At 41.8% G+C, this 17954-nt stretch overlaps 1 protein-coding gene across 3 annotated transcripts in view; it reads right to left on the reverse strand.

The window, feature by feature from the left end:
* The window catches only part of RFX3 (regulatory factor X3), a 117481-nt gene that overhangs the window by 40365 nt on the left and 59162 nt on the right, over positions 1-17954 (reverse strand). For all 3 annotated transcript variants that reach the window (XM_071580767.1, XM_071580766.1, XM_071580765.1), the window contains exon 3: positions 15260-15357. In XM_071580767.1, the coding sequence (XP_071436868.1) occupies positions 15260-15357 (98 nt within the window). The remainder of the gene's footprint in view (positions 1-15259; positions 15358-17954) is intronic.

Here is a 17954-nt window from a genome sequence, read left to right on the forward strand (position 1 = left end):
ACCAAATTCAGAACTTCTGCTGAATTAACTATGGCCGCAATAGTTACTCCTTTCTTCTTCAGAGACTTTAAGAAACACCAAAACTTTAGCTTTAAAATACAAAATGTTTCATAAGGCCCTACTACGTTATTTGCTCTCACTCCTCCTTTAACCTTAAGTATTTCAAAAGTCTCAAGATCAGCTGCAAGAAACTCGAAGTTAATCTAAAAGAAATGCCTTGCAGTCTTGCTGAAAGCAACAAAATAGTTCTTTTAGCGACTAATGTTTAAACAGATATTTAATCTACTAAGCCTTCTTTTGGAGATTAAAATTAGTTGACCTTTGCATTGCAATAATCCATGTATGTATTTAGGTACCGTGCAGGACCTGATTCATCTGGTCTCTCAAGCCAAGCTATCATAGTGATACCTTGTGATACCATAGTGATATTGTTTATTTTTGAACCATAAATTAGAATCACTGAATTGTTGAGGTTGGGAAAAAACATCAAGTTCAACCATTAACTGAACACTGCCATCTTTACCCCTACATAATGTCCCCAAATGCATCAATGTTTTGTGAACAGACTGCCTGTTCCAATTCTTGATCTCTCTTTCCAATGACAAATTTTTTTCCTAATATCCAACCTAATCTCCCCTGGAGCACCCTGAGGTCATTTATCTTGTGATAAGCATAATAACCATTACCAGATCAGATGTTGCATCTGTCATTACACACTGTGAACAGTGCCACACAGCAGGGGACAAATTTAGGGAAATGTGATGCAGGCTCAGGGAAAACAGTTCATGGAAATGATCATGAAGTGACTGAACACTGTCATTTCTCCCAAAAGAGGAAAGAAAAACTTTGTATCAGATGTCAGTAAGGAAAAGAATGTAAGACCGTTACTGACAGCCAAAATAGACATTGCTAGAGGAAATGCAATGTCCAAATTAGGTGAGAACAAATCTCATTTGCAGAAGTGGAATTAAATCTTTGAAGCAATAAAAACCCTAGAGAATAGTCTAAATTTCAAAGAAAATTAAGTCACAGACTTGGTGTGGAATAGGGAGAGAAAATGAAATGTTTGTTTGCTTTCACCTTGCTCAGGTCTAAGTGTATCTCATATATATCATCTGTATACCTGTATATCATGCATAGTCCCTAAATAAGGACTGACTGTAACAACATCTACTTGTGCTTTTAACTGTACTCTGTTCCATGGATCAGTGTAACAATGGGATACATCAGTGGGTGATGCTCCAAAATAAACACACTCTTCTCTTTGTTCCAACAACAAGCAGGTTCTTCTAGAAGAGCAGGTTCCAGATTTGGAGATGAGTTAGCAAACCTTTCATAGCTAAGATCAACTGAGTAATTAAAAGTGAGAAAAAACAATTATTATTACATGCAGTAATAATTGCAACTTAGCAAAGAGCCATTTAAATTAACCAGAATTTGAACTAATTTTGTCTGGAATTTAAAAGTGCAGCTTGATGAGATGACAATCTAGAAAGCAGTTTTGAGAAAGGATGTCTTTACAAAGTAGACTTGAAGGACATTGCACATAATGTGACCCTTTAAAAGAAAACTCCAGTAAAGAGGAAAACATGATGTTACATCCCTTAGTCATACTTGAGGGATAACTTCAAATACGGAAGTGATCTACTTCTCCACAGTACTTGTAGCATAAATATGTAATACTTTCTCAAATAGCTTGATGCATATCACAGTCAATTCTTTCCCATTGCAAAGATTGTAAGAGCATTCCTAGCTCTTCTCTCCTTCAATAACTGCATAGAAAGATCACACAGGGACAAACCCCAGTGTAACTAAAGTCACCTTGCTCTTTATGAGAACACATTGGTGATATACTCGTTTGAGATACAAAGTAGGCATCTGAACATAATAGTTCCTCCTATCAAAACACTGTGAAATCCAATGTTTACTAGAGTGTGGCATTAGAAAATTCATCAGTTGCAAATACATTTAAAGTCCAAGCACTTAGGCTTCAGAATCCTATTTTCCATAAGGCTGTGCAAACTATATCACATTTACTCTGAGAGTAAGTGACACAATCAGACTCTGCATGAATTCAATTCAGAGCAGGTGTCTGATGTAAAGATCCCACGCTGGAAATTACTGACCTCAGCAAGAGTTGGACTAGGATTGCAAAGTACAATAATTCAAGTCATTATTATGCCTTATTGCTTGCTTACAGACATTTTATAATGACTTACAACGCTAGAGATAAAACAGATTGGAGCTGTGGTACAAAGTTAAGAAAACTATTTTTTTTTGCACATGTGCTGGTTTAAAGGTGAACCAGCAGGGGAAATGAACTCACCACGAGAGAGATTATAAGTCAGACCTAAAATTTAATAATAATATTACAATAACAACACTGACACAAAAGGGAAATTGCTTTCAACTCACAAAACCCCAGCAGTATAACCCAGTGTCCTGGGGCACAAACCCAAGGGGGTTTGTTTGCCCTTGTGCTGAGACCCCTGTGGTTCCCCCAAGTCCAGAGTAAAAGGAAAAGAAAAACCTTTTGGTGCAGGCGAGGGCTGTGGTCTGGGTGAGAGCGGTGATCTCCTCCTGTCAAGGTCCTGCTGCTGCTCTGGATCCGACAAGAGGTTCCCGAGGTCTTCTTACCCACCACTTATGTACCCTCAGGGAGCACTCAGTCCCTCCCCCTGGGCGGGGACTCACACAATGGATGATTAACTCTGGGAGCCAGGGGGTGTTGAGCTGTTGATGGCCCATTAGCAGCTCCGCCCCCCTCAGGCTGGGTGTGAAGGTGATAATGGCTCCATGGGCAGCTGCTGCTAATGGCCCATTGTCCTTGGGGAATGAATAGAGGGGGTGGAATACACAGGTTTGATCACCACCACACAGGGTTAGCTGGTCCCTCCAGCTGAACTAGGACATTATCCACCCCTTATTCTACCCCATCTAGTCATTCCAAAATTAATCCCCCTTTTTACCAATACATATATATACACATATATACAATGAAACATTACCAACTCTTCTCGCTCAAAATTAGGTCCCCTTGTGGTACACAACGTGTTTCTCCATCTTTTTGCATTACCCACCAAGTGCAACCAGGTCCTTGAGCAAAGACAATCCCTCGGGTGGGTTTGCCTTTGTTTGAGGTGGGACTCACCCAAACAGTCTTTCATAACATACCTCTCATATGGACCACAGGGACTTTATCTCCATCTACCGTATTCAAGAGTTCTGATTGGGCAGGGCCAGCTCGATTAATGGAGCCCCAGGTGTTGACCAACCAGGTGGCCTTTGCCAAATGCAGCTCCCAGTGTTTGAAAGTTCCCCCACCCAACGCCTTCAAGGTTGTTTTCAGCAGTCCATTACATCGCTCAACTTTCCCGGCAGCTGGAGCATGGTAGGGGATATGATACACCCACTCAATGCCGTGCTCTCTGGCCCAGGTGTCTATGAGGCTGTTCTTGAAGTGGGTGCCGTTGTCAGACTCTATTCTCTCTGGGGTGCCGTGTCCCCACAGGACTTGTTTCTCAAGGCCCAGGATGGTATTCCGGGCAGTGGCGTGAGATACGGGGTATGTCTCCAGCCATCCAGTGGTTGCCTCTACCATGGTCAGCACGTAGCGCTTGCCTTGGTGTGTTTGGGGAAGTGTGATGTAGTCAACTTGCCAGGCTTCCCCATACCTGTATTTTGACCACCGTCCACCATACCATAGAGGCTTCACCCGCTTGGCCTGCTTGATGGCAGCACATGTGTCAAAGTCATGGATAACCTGTGAGACACTGTCCATGGTTAGATCCACCCCTCGGTCACGAGCCCATCTGTATGTCGCATCTCTGCCTTGATGACCAGAGGCATCATGGGCCCATCGGGCTAGAAACAATTCACCTTTATGCTGCCAATCCAGATCTACCTGAGAGACTTCAATCCTGGCAGCTCGATCCACCTGCTCGTTGTTACGATGCTCCTCATTAGCCCGGCTCTTGGGTACATGAGCATCTACGTGACGGACCTTCACACTCAGCTTCTCTACCCGGGCAGCGATGTCCTGCCACATCTCAGCCGCCCAGATGGGTTTCCCTTTGCGCTGCCAGCCGGCCTTTCTCCAACGCTCCAGCCATCCCCACAGAGCATTGGCCACCATCCACGAGTCAGTGTAAAGGTAGAGTCTTGGCCACTTCTCTCGTTCAGCGATATCCAAAGCCAGCTGAACAGCTTTCAGCTCTGCAACCTGACTTGATCCACCTTGTCCTTCAGTCGCTTCTGCAACTCGATGTGTAGGACTCCATACAGCTGCTTTCCATTTCCGGCTTGTCCCTACAATGCGGCAGGAGCCATCTGTGAAGAGAGCATATCGCTTCTCCTCTTCTGGTAGCTGGTTATATGGTGGGGCCTCCTCAGCTCGTGTCACCTGCTCCTCTTCTTCTTCAGAGGACAATCCGAAACTCTCACCTTCCGGCCAGTTAGTGATGATTTCCAAAATCCCAGGGCGATTAGGATTCCCTATCCGGGTTCGCTGCGTGATCAGAGCGATCCACTTACTCCATGTGGCATCAGTGGCATGATGGGTAGAAGGAGCTTTTCCTTTGAACATCCAGCCCAACATTGGTAGTCGGGGTGCCAGGATGAGTTGTGCCTCAGTGCCAATCACTTCTGAGGCGGCTCAAACTCCTTCATAAGCTGCCAGGATCTCTTTCTCAGTTGGGGTGTAGCTGGCCTCAGATCCTTTGTATCCCCGACTCCAGAATCCCAGCGGTCGTCCTCGAGTCTCCTCAGGTACTTTCTGCCAGAGGCTCCAGGATGGGCCATTCTCCCCGGCTGCAGTGTAGAGCACATTCTTCACATCCTATCCTGTCCTGACTGGCCCAAGGGCTACTGCATGGGTAATCTCCTGTTTAATCTGCTCAAAAGCTTGTTGTTGTTCAGGGCCCCACTGGAAATCATTTTTCTTCCGTGTCACAAGGTAGAGAGGGCTTACAATCTGACTGTACTCAGGGATATGCATCCTCCAAAAGCCCACGGCACCTAGGAAAGCCTGAGTTTCCTTCTTGCTCGTCAGTGGGGACATAGCTGCTATTTTGTTGATCACCTCTGTTGGAATCTGACGACGCCCGTCTTGCCACTTCAGTCCTAGGAACTGAATTTCCTGAGCAGGTCCCTTGACCTTACTTCGTTTAATGGCAAAACCAGCTCTTAGGAGAATCTGGATTATCTTCTTTCCTTTCTCATAAACCTCCCCTGCTGTGTTCCCCCATACAATGATGTCATCGATGTACTGTAGATGTTCTGGAGCCTCACCCTTTTCCAATGCAGTCTGGATCAGTCCATGGCAAATGGTGGGACTGTGTTTCCACCCCTGGGGCAGTCGATTCCAGGTGTACTGCACCCCCTTCCAGGTGAAAGCAAACTGCGGCCTGCACTCTGCTGCCAACGGAATGGAGAAAAAGGCATTGGCAATGTCGATGGTGGCATACCACTTGGCTGCCTTGGACTCCAGCTCATACTGAAGCTCCAGCATGTCTGGCACAGCGGCACTCAGGGGGGGTGTGACCTCATTGAGGCCACGGTAATCCACCGTCAGCCTCCACTCTCCACTGGACTTTCGTACTGGCCATATGGGGCTATTAAAGGGTGAGTGAGTCTTGCTGACCACCCCTTGGCTCTCCAGCTCACGAATCATCTTGTGTATGGGGGTCACAGAGTCTCGGTCAGTGCGGTATTGCCGACGGTGCACTGTGGCTGTGGCCAGCGGTACCAATTGTTCTTCAACTTTCAGCAGTCCCACAGCAGAAGGGTCCTCTGAGAGGCCAGGCAAGGTGCTCAGCTGTCTGATTTCCTCTGTCTCCACAGCAGCTATGCCAAAGGCCCAACGCAGTCCCTTTGGGTCTTTGAAATATCCATTCCTCAGGTAGTCTATGCCAAGGATACATGGGGCTTCTGGACCAGTCACAATGGGGTGTCTATGCCATTCCTTCCCAGTCAAGCTGACTTCAGCTTCCAGTACAGTCAGCTGTTGGGATCCCCCTGTCACCACAGAAATAGAGATGGATTCTGCCCCAACGTATCCTGATGGCATCAACGTGCATTGTGCACCAGTGTCCACTACAGCTTTGTATTTCTGTGAGTCTGATGAGCCAGACCACCGAATCCACACAGTCCAATAAACCCGATTGTCCCTCTCCTCTACCTGGCTAGAGGCAGGGCCCCCCTAGTTCTGGTCATGGTATTCACTGCGCTCTCCCTGTGAATATGACCGGGAGGTTCCTTCAAGAGGATCGGGCATAACATCATCATTCCTATACTGTCTGGAGCCTTGCCCACGAGAGACCGGAGCAGCCTTCAATCTTGAAGAATTCCCTGTGTTAGTTGTGCCTCTTTGCAATTCACGTACCGGAGCTGCTAAGGAAGAGGTGGGTTTCCCATCCCACTTCCTCATATCTTCTCCATGCTCATGGAGGTAAAACCACAGATTGCCGCGTGGAGTGTACCCTTTCTCCTTAGCTGGAAGACGCATGCTTCTGATGGCAGAGACTCTCGTTTGTTCTGGAGAGATATGGAAGAGTCCTTCCTTAATCTTCTCTTCCAGTTCAGCCAGTTTTGTTTCCACAGCTGAGACATGGGCTCGTAATGGAGCAGTGACAGTGTCTTCATAAATCCTGAGTTTGCTGACCAGTGCACCCACCTTGTCTTCTCCCTCTCTCCACTGCAATGTTGCAAGGTAGCGAGAATACATTTCTGGCCCAAGTCGTGCAAATTTTAACCACATCTGGGATGTGCACTGGACACCATCTGGACTTTTAGGGAATCTCTCATCCTCTGAAAAGATTATCTCCAGTACGGCTAATTCCCTTAAGCACCGGATACCTTGTTCCATCGTGTTCCACTGTTCTTGCTGTACGTGGAGGTCCTCCTTACAAAGATATCTCTCCCTCACGCTTGACAACAGTCGCCGCCAGAGGCTGAGAGTTTCCTGTCTCTTTCCAATGCCCTGATCAATGACAACATCTCGAGAAAGGGATCCCAGCTGCCTTGCCTCACTCCCATCTAGAATTGGCTGCAGCATCCCAGATTCGAAGTAGCCAGGTCAAGATGGACTCATTTGCCTGTCGTGTGAACTCTCTCCGGAGCTCACGCAGCTCTCCCAGGAATAGGGACCGGGTGATTATTTCTGGCTCCATTTCTTCTGCTTGAGATGAAGGTCCTGACTCTTCCTCGTCATGCGCTATACGAACTGATTTGGTCTTTGATTTTCTTTTCTGGACAGGGGCAACTGCTATCGGTTTCTGTTGTCCTTCTGGCTCCTCCATGGTTTGTGTGGACATGGTGCTGGTTGATTTGTTTCCCTTCCTCTCTGGCTCAGCTGTGGCTTGTGTGGGCATGGTGCTGGTTGATGTGTCTCTTCTCTCTGACTCAGCCATGGTTTGGGTGGACATGCTGCTGGTTGGTGTATCTCTCTTCCTCTCTGGCTCAGCCGTGGTTTGGGTGGACATGGTGCCTGTGGATTTGCTCCTTTTCTCCTCCTCCTGATGATGCTGTACCACACCAAGCAGTGTGCGGTAGGCAGTGACCAGGGCCCAGCAGGTTGCTGTGAGCTGCACATCTCTGGGACTACCAGAGCATCTTCCTTTCACATAGCTTAGCATTTTGGCAGGGTCCTGCAGTTGTTCCGGGGTGAATTTCCAGATCATTTGAGGAGAGAAGGTCTCCAAATACTGGCCCATATCTTCCCACTTCCCGTGCCACTCAACATCATCCGCTCCCAGGGCAGGCCTCCAGCAAGTCTCTTTAGAAAGCCCAGTTCGGACCCTAAACATGGTGTATACAGTACAGAGGAGACAAAGCAACACTAACAGCACTAACAGTAGGATTATGCTGTCCCTAACATCAAAAGGAAGCTCAATATTTTCAATGATTGTTGTAGCAGAGGTGAAAAGGTGGAAGTAACCATCTCCGCCTGTTTTCCCCACAGTCTGGGTGCTATTTTTAATGAGACCCCAGAGGTAACAACCCAAACCAGGACAGGCACACCAGACTGAATATACATTCACGATGAAATTCATTGCTTCTGATGTTATGACAACATAAACATAGTATATTAATAAAGCAATTTTGATCCTTCTCCCTGGTATTAAAGAGAGCATCAAAATAGGCACATGGTTCCCCATGTGTCTAAATATGAACAGGCCCAGATACACCATCCACATGAATACATCAAGCAACATGGTAGTCAGGGAGTTTCTGTATCCAAATACACAAAAATGAAATTGTAATTCTGACTTCTCTCTCGTGGCCCCACGTTGGGCGCCAAAAGATGTGCTGGTTTAAAGGTGAACCAGCAGGGGAAATGAACTCACCACGAGAGAGATTATAAGTCAGACCTAAAATTTAATAATAATATTACAATAACAACACTGAGACACAAGGGAAATTGCTTTCAACTCACAAAACCCCAGCAGTATAACCCAGTGTCCTGGGGCACAAACCCAAGGGGGTTTGTTTGCCCTTGTGCTGAGACCCCTGTGGTTCCTCCAAGTCCAGAGCAAAAGGAAAAGAAAAACCTGTTGGTGCAGGCGAGGGCTGTGGTCTGGGTGAGAGCGGTGATCTCCTCCTGTCAAGGTCCTGCTGCTGCTCTGGATCCGACAAGAGGTTCCCGAGGTCTTCTTACCCACCACTTATGTACCCTCAGGAAGCACTCAGTCCCTCCCCCTGGGCGGGGACTCACACAATGGGTGATTAACTCTGGGAGCCAGGGGGTGTTGAGCTGTTGATGGCCCATTAGCAGCTCCGCCCCCCTCAGGCTGGGTGTGAAGTTGATAATGGCTCCCTGGGCAGCTGCTGCTAATGGCCCATTGTCCTTGGGGAATGAATAGAGGGGGTGGAATACACAGGTTTGATCACCACCACACAGGGTTAGCTGGTCCCTCCAGCTGAACTAGGACAGCACATGAAAACAGAAAATAACTAATTTCTACATTCATTAAGCCCCAGTGTTGCCACACAAATTAAATGCAATGTCTTGCACTACATTATGGACACTAAGATATTGTTACTGAGCCTAACTTTTACAGACACTTTTGTCTCTTCAAAGACACTGAACAGGAGTAAACCTGTTGTTGTTTTCTCTTACTTTTCAGTGTGTGCATGCACACATGGGAAATCATTTATTCCCAGCTGCATCTGTGATTTGAATCTACATAAATAATATGAACCTGATCTACTGAGTATTATGAAGTAGTGTTCAAGCCATCCCATTCTGTCTCAGTGATATACATTGGTTGACCATTGTTTCAAATTTTCCTCAAATTACACTCCAGTAACTTTCATGTCTTGCAAAACAAGTAATTAACTACAAAATTCTTATCACAAGCTGCAGGTACCAGCTTGGAAAATTCAATTCTTGGATAAAATGCACATAAATCTAATTTTTTACTTGAAGACTGTAGTGGGTCTGGCTGAAATGGAGTTCATTTCCTCACAGCAGCCTTCACAGTGCTGTGCTTTATTTTGTTAGCTGGAAAGGTGTTGATGACACACCAGTGTTTTGGCTCTTAGCAGTGCTGGCACAGCATGAGTGCTGTCTCTCAACATTCATCTCCCCACCAATCGAGGGCAAGTTGCTGGAAGAGGACACAGCCAGGCCAGCTGACTCAAACTAACCAAAGGGATATTCCATACCATATGATGTCAGCTCAGATATAAAGGCTAAGAAAAGGAAGGGGAAGCAGGGGCATTCATTGTTAACAAAGTCTGACTGCTGACAAACCACTGTGTGTGCTGAAGGCTTGCTTCCCAGAAAGTGGCCAAACATTGATTGCTGATGGGAAGTAGAGAATAAGCCCTTGTTATTTTCCTCTTTGCTTATGCACATACAAACTTTAGCTTTTGCTTCAGTAAACTGCCTCATCTCAACCTACAAGTCATTTTCCATCTTATTGTCTCTCCCCTGTCCAGCTGGGAAGCAGAGTGATAGAGCAGCTTGGTGGCACCTGGCGCCCGGCCAAAGGCAACATACCACAGAGATACATACCTTTTTTATTGTAACTTGAAATACCAATATCTCTACAAGAAAAGCATCTTAATTCAAACAAGAAAACCACTCCTTATTTTGTTTTCCTCTAATTCTATTTCAAATAAACAAATAACACGATAATTGTTATCTTACTTGGCAACTAATAGCCTCAGAATTACTCCTGTGGGTTTTGGTATGGCTTACACAGTTTAGCAGGAAGGTATGCAAGTATTTTTTTTCTACTGTCATCTCTGTAATTAAAGTGAGTCTTTTATGGTACTTAATTAACTAAGGTAGCATTTCCTGGAAATATGATAAACACTGGATGAGAATAAATATTTCAAGATACAGTTATTTATATGCAGAGTAACTAATGCTCATGATAATCCTATGGTATTGCAACATGTTAAAAAACCTCCATGCACAAAAGCCAAGACATTCTCTCATGCCAGAACTATATCCTCAAACTTCAAGTTTTTAGGATAATCCAGTAGTCCTTAACCTAATAGTGAGCTTCATAGAAACTAGAGAGAACAGCATCCTTTGTCTAATACTGAGGGGAGGCATTATCACAGCTAATGCACTGGTGCACTCTGGAGGTGCTGTATCCCAAGCAATGGGAAAAGGAAGTGTCACATATCCTGGCCCTGTCATAACAGAACCTGATACACCAAATGATAATGGAGAGGGATAAATCATCTGTCCAACCCTGCCTCAAGCAACCTCCTTTCCTCAAAGAAACTTACTCCTGTAACCAGAATATTGATTCATGGCTTTTTAACAACAACTCAAATCCCACTGAAGCAATAAGCTTCTTCCACAAAAGTCCCCAGTTAATCTAAGACGGAGATGGAAGAACTGATAAGACAGAAAGTCATTATTTTCTTTCACCAATCCCCTTTTATTAAGCAAAACTGCTAAGCACAAATATGAAAACTTATGCTATGAAAGGGCAATTAATGCACCTATAACCAGAGAATGAAATCCCAAAATAAGTTATTTCCTCTGTAATAGTGAATGGTTGACCTGCTTTATCCATACACATTTTCTGTATACGGACAACTTAAAATAGATCAGTTAGAAAAAGCTTTATAAAATTTAGCTGAAATAGAGTTGTAATATGGCATATAAAAGAACAAAGAAATATGTTACTGATAGGAATTTATTAGCCCTAAAAGAGAACTGAAATCTTCAACACTCAGTCCAGGACTGTTTTCCATGTGGAAACAAAACAATAAAAGCATACACAATGCATAACTACAGAAAACCCTGTAAATCAGGGAACACAGTAAATGAAAACAGAAGCAATGCTATAAATTATATTCTCAGGACCTGTAAGTTAGACAGATAAAGAAACCTTAATTACAGATTTCCAAAATTCTGATGAAGTACTGCAGATCTATAGTTGGAGAAATATGGCATTGCCACTGTTAGGAACATGTTGCAGGGCTTGTACTATAAATGCAAGACCTCAATAATTGGAGTCAGGATTCCTTTGTCTAGACTTGTCTGTGTGAGCCTAGAGCTTTGTCCTAGCAGTAAACAGTGAAACAATCAGATAAATGTTACTTAATCTGCTTCCGTTTTAGTTTAGCTTTCTAAGAATGTATGGTATAAAACCTATAATTAAAATGCTGATGCACTGTTCTAACAGAGAGTAACAGCTATGCTGTATAGAATAAACAATCCGTGAACTTAGATTAAAAACGTAGCAGAGGATCATGAGCTGGCCTAACAGTATTCAAGAAGTATCCATCACATGTAAAATATATAAAGCACATTCAGATGTATATGTACATGGAAACCAATGAAGAATGAATAAGGTGTAGACTTGCTAAAACACATTAAAAATAGCTGCAAGTGGACACAGAGTGAATAGAGACACCCACACTATCCATCATACTTGTCCAGGCATAACATCCGTGATAATGGTAAGTTGTTGTGACTCTCTGTAACTCTTTCTCAGACAGAAGCCATTCACCTAAGTGTGGAGAAGGGTAGTAAAAGGGTAAGGATAATGCCAGGGAAAAAGGGATAGATATACTACTAAATACTAGGAAAATAAAAACTCTAATTATATTAATATTAATAATTTTTTGACAGTTCAGATTTCAATTAGAATAATAATAATTTCTTGGGTTTGCATACATAAGTGTACTGTTTTGTTAACATAAACCACACAAATTGTTGCACAATAAATTGGTAAAGAATGAGGTTTAGATGCAATTGCACTAGCAGCTTGTTCAGTCACAGCAATTAAACCCCTCTTTGTCACATGAGAATTACCATGTAAATGGCAACATTTGATTTAATATAATACAATTTATGTGGGAAGAAAGTTCATGTCTGGTATGTGAAAGCATCTGGCTTTTCAGTGCAGGTGCAGCCATCATAATCTTAATACATTCTAAACATCCAGGTAAGCCTGTACATCAACAATGTCATCACAACAACAATGCATTTTTATTTCAGGAGAGAGTGACATGCTTGACAAGCAAAACTGTTGTTACCTACAGACAAATGTAGATTACATAGTTCGAATATTCTCATATCATACAATGTATGTGACAAGTTGGGGGTTACACCCCTGGTATTATCATATTGCTTCCAATTATAATAAAACCAAGTAACTTTCAAGTGTAGACAAATCATAATACAAAATGCGTGGGAAGAATTGTGTTATAAGAATACAACAGTTACACTTGACAAAGATTGTGAAACCTGACAAAATTCATACATTTATTATGTAAAAGGTAACTTTTTCCTCACATATATTCTAACTATTCTCAGTTCCTATTTTATATGGATTTAAATCAATGCTGGTTCAAGTGCCTTATTTTAAAATAAAGAATTCTTTTGTAGAATCATAGGACAGTTTGGGTTGGAAGGGACCTTAAAGATCATCTAGTCCATTCCTGCTGCCACAAGCAGGGACACCCAGAAGACCAGGTTGCTCAAAGCCCCATCCAACCCAGCCTCCAACACGTCTGGAGATGGGGCACCCCAGCTTCTCTGAACAACATGTTCCTGTGACTTACTGTGTTCTAAGCAAAGAATTTCTTCTAATCTAATGTTTTAATCTAATCTGAATCTCTCCTCTTTTAGTTTAAAATGGTTCCCCCTTGTCCTACCACTATCTGCCCATATAAAAAGTCCCTCTCCCTCCTCCTTGTAAGCCCCCTTTAAGTACTGGAAGGTCACAATGAGGTCTCTCAGCCAGTCTTTGTAGGAGAGGTGTCAGTCTGATGGTCATCCTTGTGGCCTCCTCTGCAACTGCTGTAACAGTTCCAGGTCTTTCTTATGCTGAGGAGCCCAGAACAGGACACAGCACTCCAGGTGGGCAGAGTACAGATGTGCTGTAACATTCATTCCAGAGATGTCTGTACACTGAATTAATGTCTACACCTAACTATGGGTTGCAGACTTCTTATTCCATTGCTGGAGCAGTACTGTCACTTGATAGACTGTGCAAGTATCCTATACCTAATGTTGAGTTAGAATTAAGATTTCAATTTAGCATGGTCATGAAACGGATCAAACATAGGAAGAGAATGCAAAATAAGGAGTATAAAAGCATATGGGAAATATGTTTCACAATATATAGTCTTTAAAAGTTTGAGTCAAAACACAGACTGGGCCCATTCTCCATCAATGAAAATACAATCTTTATAAAGGGTAATATTCCTAACAGTATTGAACAACAAATTGACTGTCCATTACACTGCTGATCACAACAACATGGGTAGAATCTTTCTCTATAGGAAGGAAAGATAACCTAAGTTAGGCTCACATGCTAAGGAGAGCTTTCTTCTTTTATATCCCATTTACTGATTTTTCAGAAACTGACAAAGGGATTCAGATCTAGAAATACAATAAAATCATGGAAACCTGAAGTTTTGTATAAAGCAGTCAGTCACATCTGCTTCCGGTTTTCCCTAGGACTGTAATCAGCAATGTACATTTTTTACACACTGCCAAAAGTGCCAACAGCACACAGAAGAGTTTGAAAGAGATAAATGAAAAGAGAAACTGGAGACACAGGTTATTTAAGAATGACCTCTAACAGTAGACTGCTGTGGTTGCAATGAAGCTATGATGCCACAGAGGGCTGCTGAATGGGTGTGCTGGTTTTGGCTTGGTATTCTTCACAGTAGATGGTACCAATGCTGTTTGGAGCACAAGTCCAAAATGCAGCCCCAATACTATCTACTGTGACAAAAATTAATCCATCCCAGAAAAAGCCAGTATGATAGGGAAATATAATGCATATTAAAATATATTGTTTGGAACTTGCAAGTGAGAAGAAAACAGACAAGACAGTACACAAAAAATTAATTTGCTGAAAAGTGCTAGTAGAAATGACCAAAGAATGCTGTCAGTGTTAACATCATTAGTCTCTGATCCAAATAATGCTGCTCTTTTTGACTGCTTTTGGATATCATCAGCAAATAAGTACCTTCAGACAGTAAAATACCAGTACTTCTTTTAAAGCCAGTTAGCAAAAATGGTAAATGAAAAAAATGAGGTAGAGAAGATCCTTTCCAAGCAACACAATCCTATTCTGAAGTTTGACCCAACCTCAAAGCTGGTGATGCTCCAAGTCAGGTATTCAACCAGGTAACATCCAGAGGCCACATCAAATCTAGATAATTTTTTCTATCTTTCTAAGCTTGTGTATAGGAGAAAGAAACTTCATCATAGAAAGTATGTTCAGGGAAGCAGGAGATGCACAACCATGTGCAGAAAAGAGGTTAAAGAAGCAGTAAAAGGAGACAGTGTTACCCTCCTTCCTCTGCTTTCCTCTATTACTTTGGAAAAAAATACTGATCTCATTTTATGAAACACAGGAATTAATTTACATTACTACTTTCTTTAGGTAATAACTACAGCTGCTGCACCTTTCTATAATTTGTCACCAAGATAGCAGCCAGGAAGACAGAAGGCCCCGCCTTCTGTCCTGAGGACAGAAGTTACACAATACATCTTTTGGACAGAAATTACCCATGAATTAGATAGCTTTTCAAACAACACTGTGTTGTACAGGTAATTTCAAAACAATCACAGGAATTCTATTTACACCAAACTTCTGCCTTAATAAAAACCAACAGTGTGAATTCAGTTTTTCATCCAAAAACCTACTTTGACACTAGGAGAACTTTGAATAATTTTTCCTTTCCAACTCAATATACAGCAGTTGATAGAATCTAACTAACGTCATATATTAATAAACATTCAGATTCTGAACATTTGTCATCTTACATAGCTCCATTAGTGTAGACTGTGTCACTTCCCTCCACATACTGAACCTGGGCTGGGTAGACGTGCTGTACCTGTTGCACAGTCTGCACTTGCTGTACCTGAAAAAGAAGAACAACAGAAGTTTGGGATATCATAAAGAAGGGCCAATGTTTCAGCGCAACTAATGGCTTCCAAACAACATGGGATATCTCTGTTCTCATAATTACTAACAGTATGTCATAGTACTAGCAAAGAAAGTTACTGTTCCAACACAATTATTTGTGCTGTAAGTCTGACGAATGGAGCCCTAACACTGAACATGCACATTCATGGAGCATACATTATCTTAAGTGCCAAAGGACATAACTAATCACAGAGCATAAGGATGAAGTGAAGTGTAACTATGCTTTGCACCAAGCTGAAGAATTACATTTACTACAGAACAAAGTATCATTTGGTCACCTTTTTGCTTTTTCTTAATTCTGTTTCAGTCCTAAATAGTACAAGCCTTAAAATAACAGCTCAAATGTATTGCAGTAAGTTTAGAAATAAAGATTCACATTAAGATGCTTTAGCTTTTGTTTGAAGTGTTAAATTACAGTGATGAAAATTTTTTTCCTAGTAGTGCTTTGACCCACACTCCCTAGTCCAAGTAACCCCTTTCCGGGAATATCATCAGCTATAACAAATTCCAATAAAACTTTTGTTTTTCATCAATGAGCTAAACAACAAGAGGCAGTAAGGCATGGAGCACCTTCACACAGATTGCTAGGGACAGTCACACAACAATTCCTTTGTTTCATATACTAGGTAGGAAAGCTTCAGGTTATGCAAATTTCCTCTCCAGTCTTAATTTTTTGTCTTCTGCCTCAGTAAAGATGAAGAATTTCATATTTTCCACCTGCCATCATTCAGAGAAGTCATATTTTGGTCCAAGAGCATTTCAGAATCTAAAATATGCAGTATGACATAAGAGACTTCACAGATTAACAAATTTACCCAAGAAATTGAATTGAGAAAGTGACAATGCACTTATTTAGTAAATAGATTTAAGTGACTGTAATTTTTCTCAGATTTATTGGTATAAGGCTACTTCAGTCTAATTCAGTTGTTTCTAAGGACTGCAAACACCATAACCACAGATCAGTCTGACTTTCACGCATTTGATAAATCCACTCCAAGACTTCCTTGAGAATACCCCAGCCTAATACCTTTGCCTCTGCTGTATTTTAAAAAGTTCTGTAAATAAGTACATTTTTCCTAAGGTTTTATAATATTGACTGTGTGAAAGACAAAACTAGATTTTCACAGAAACCTTCCCTCAGGCTGACAACACCTGAATTCTGAAAAATGAAAGAAAAGCTGAAGTTTTGAATGCATATTAGCATGATGGAACATCAGGTGTTGCTGTTCCTGAACAGCAATGAGACAGAACCTGTATGCTGATAAAATGGAACCCTACATTATGTACAAACAACACTAAAACACAGAGGTCACATTCCCCTTCTATACAAGTTATTATATTCTCCTGTTATTCTTAGATACGAGCTGCTACCACTTCAAAAACATCAGATTCAGCTTGGTACGAGACCTTTGCCATAGAACTGAGATGATGCTGCAGGGCTGTACAGAGTGCATGAAAGATCAGTGTCTATTGGACAGAAAACTGAAAAACTCCAAAATGTGTTTATCTTCTAATTTAGAGTAACAACAACAAAAATTTAATTTACCGTAAAACAAAATACCAAAACAAATGAGGGTCTAAGATATATCTATAAAAATTTGTAAACAAAAATAAAGTGCATAAATGCATCCTTAAAAGCAGAAATTACACTGAAGTATAAAACAAAATACAAGAGTGAAGTTTGGTTTTCAAAAAAAAAGTGCTTATGTACTAAGCAAACAGTAGAACAAGAAAGCAAAATATACATAAGGATTTTTAAATTCCATTTTAAAAAGTACACAAAACTATCTACCACGTCTATGCAAACAGCTTGGTTGTGCAACATTTTCTGTCCTTGAAGATAAAAATAGTTTTTGTCCTTCGTTAGTATGGATTACTTTTGGCAAGTAACATACAAATAGCACATTTTGTAGTATTCTAAGCACATTCATATGTATATAATGGCTAATGTCAGCTCATGATTATGCTTTTCATATGCTAAACATGACTTTGCATTAAGAGCAATTTTGATTAGCAGAGATCTGCATCTCTAGTTACTGATACAATGCTTTGCAAATGCGATGGCCACCATGTATGTGACTATGAAGAAATGCTTTGCACAACTTCTGATGCACGGATATACTTTAATAAAACAGCTTATGGTACTATTTTTAGTTTTATTTCTCCAATCCTGATATACTGCACGGCATAATCTACAAAAGCAGTTTAATTTTGAACACTTGGAAGCTTCCTGCACTGTGCTGAAGATTGTTGAACAAGCAATGACACATTAATGAAAAATCCCTGTATTTGAGGAATACAAATATGAGGAAACAAGACTAAGACAATTCCTCAGGCTATTTAAATGGAACTGAATACACTCCCACATTTTTGGTCTTACTGTTGTTTTTTGCTTACCATTTCTCTTTATCCCATCTTAGCAGTGACTGCTGTTGTGTTCCATAGAACCAGCTGCCACAGGTGACACTACTACAAAAGGAAAAATCTAGGTTTTCATTAATGGTAACTCTTTTGTTCCTATTTTTGGAGCAC

The sequence above is a fragment of the Pithys albifrons genome, chromosome Z (genome assembly GCF_047495875.1).
Source record: "Pithys albifrons albifrons isolate INPA30051 chromosome Z, PitAlb_v1, whole genome shotgun sequence".
Classification (NCBI taxonomy): Eukaryota; Metazoa; Chordata; class Aves; order Passeriformes; family Thamnophilidae; genus Pithys; species Pithys albifrons.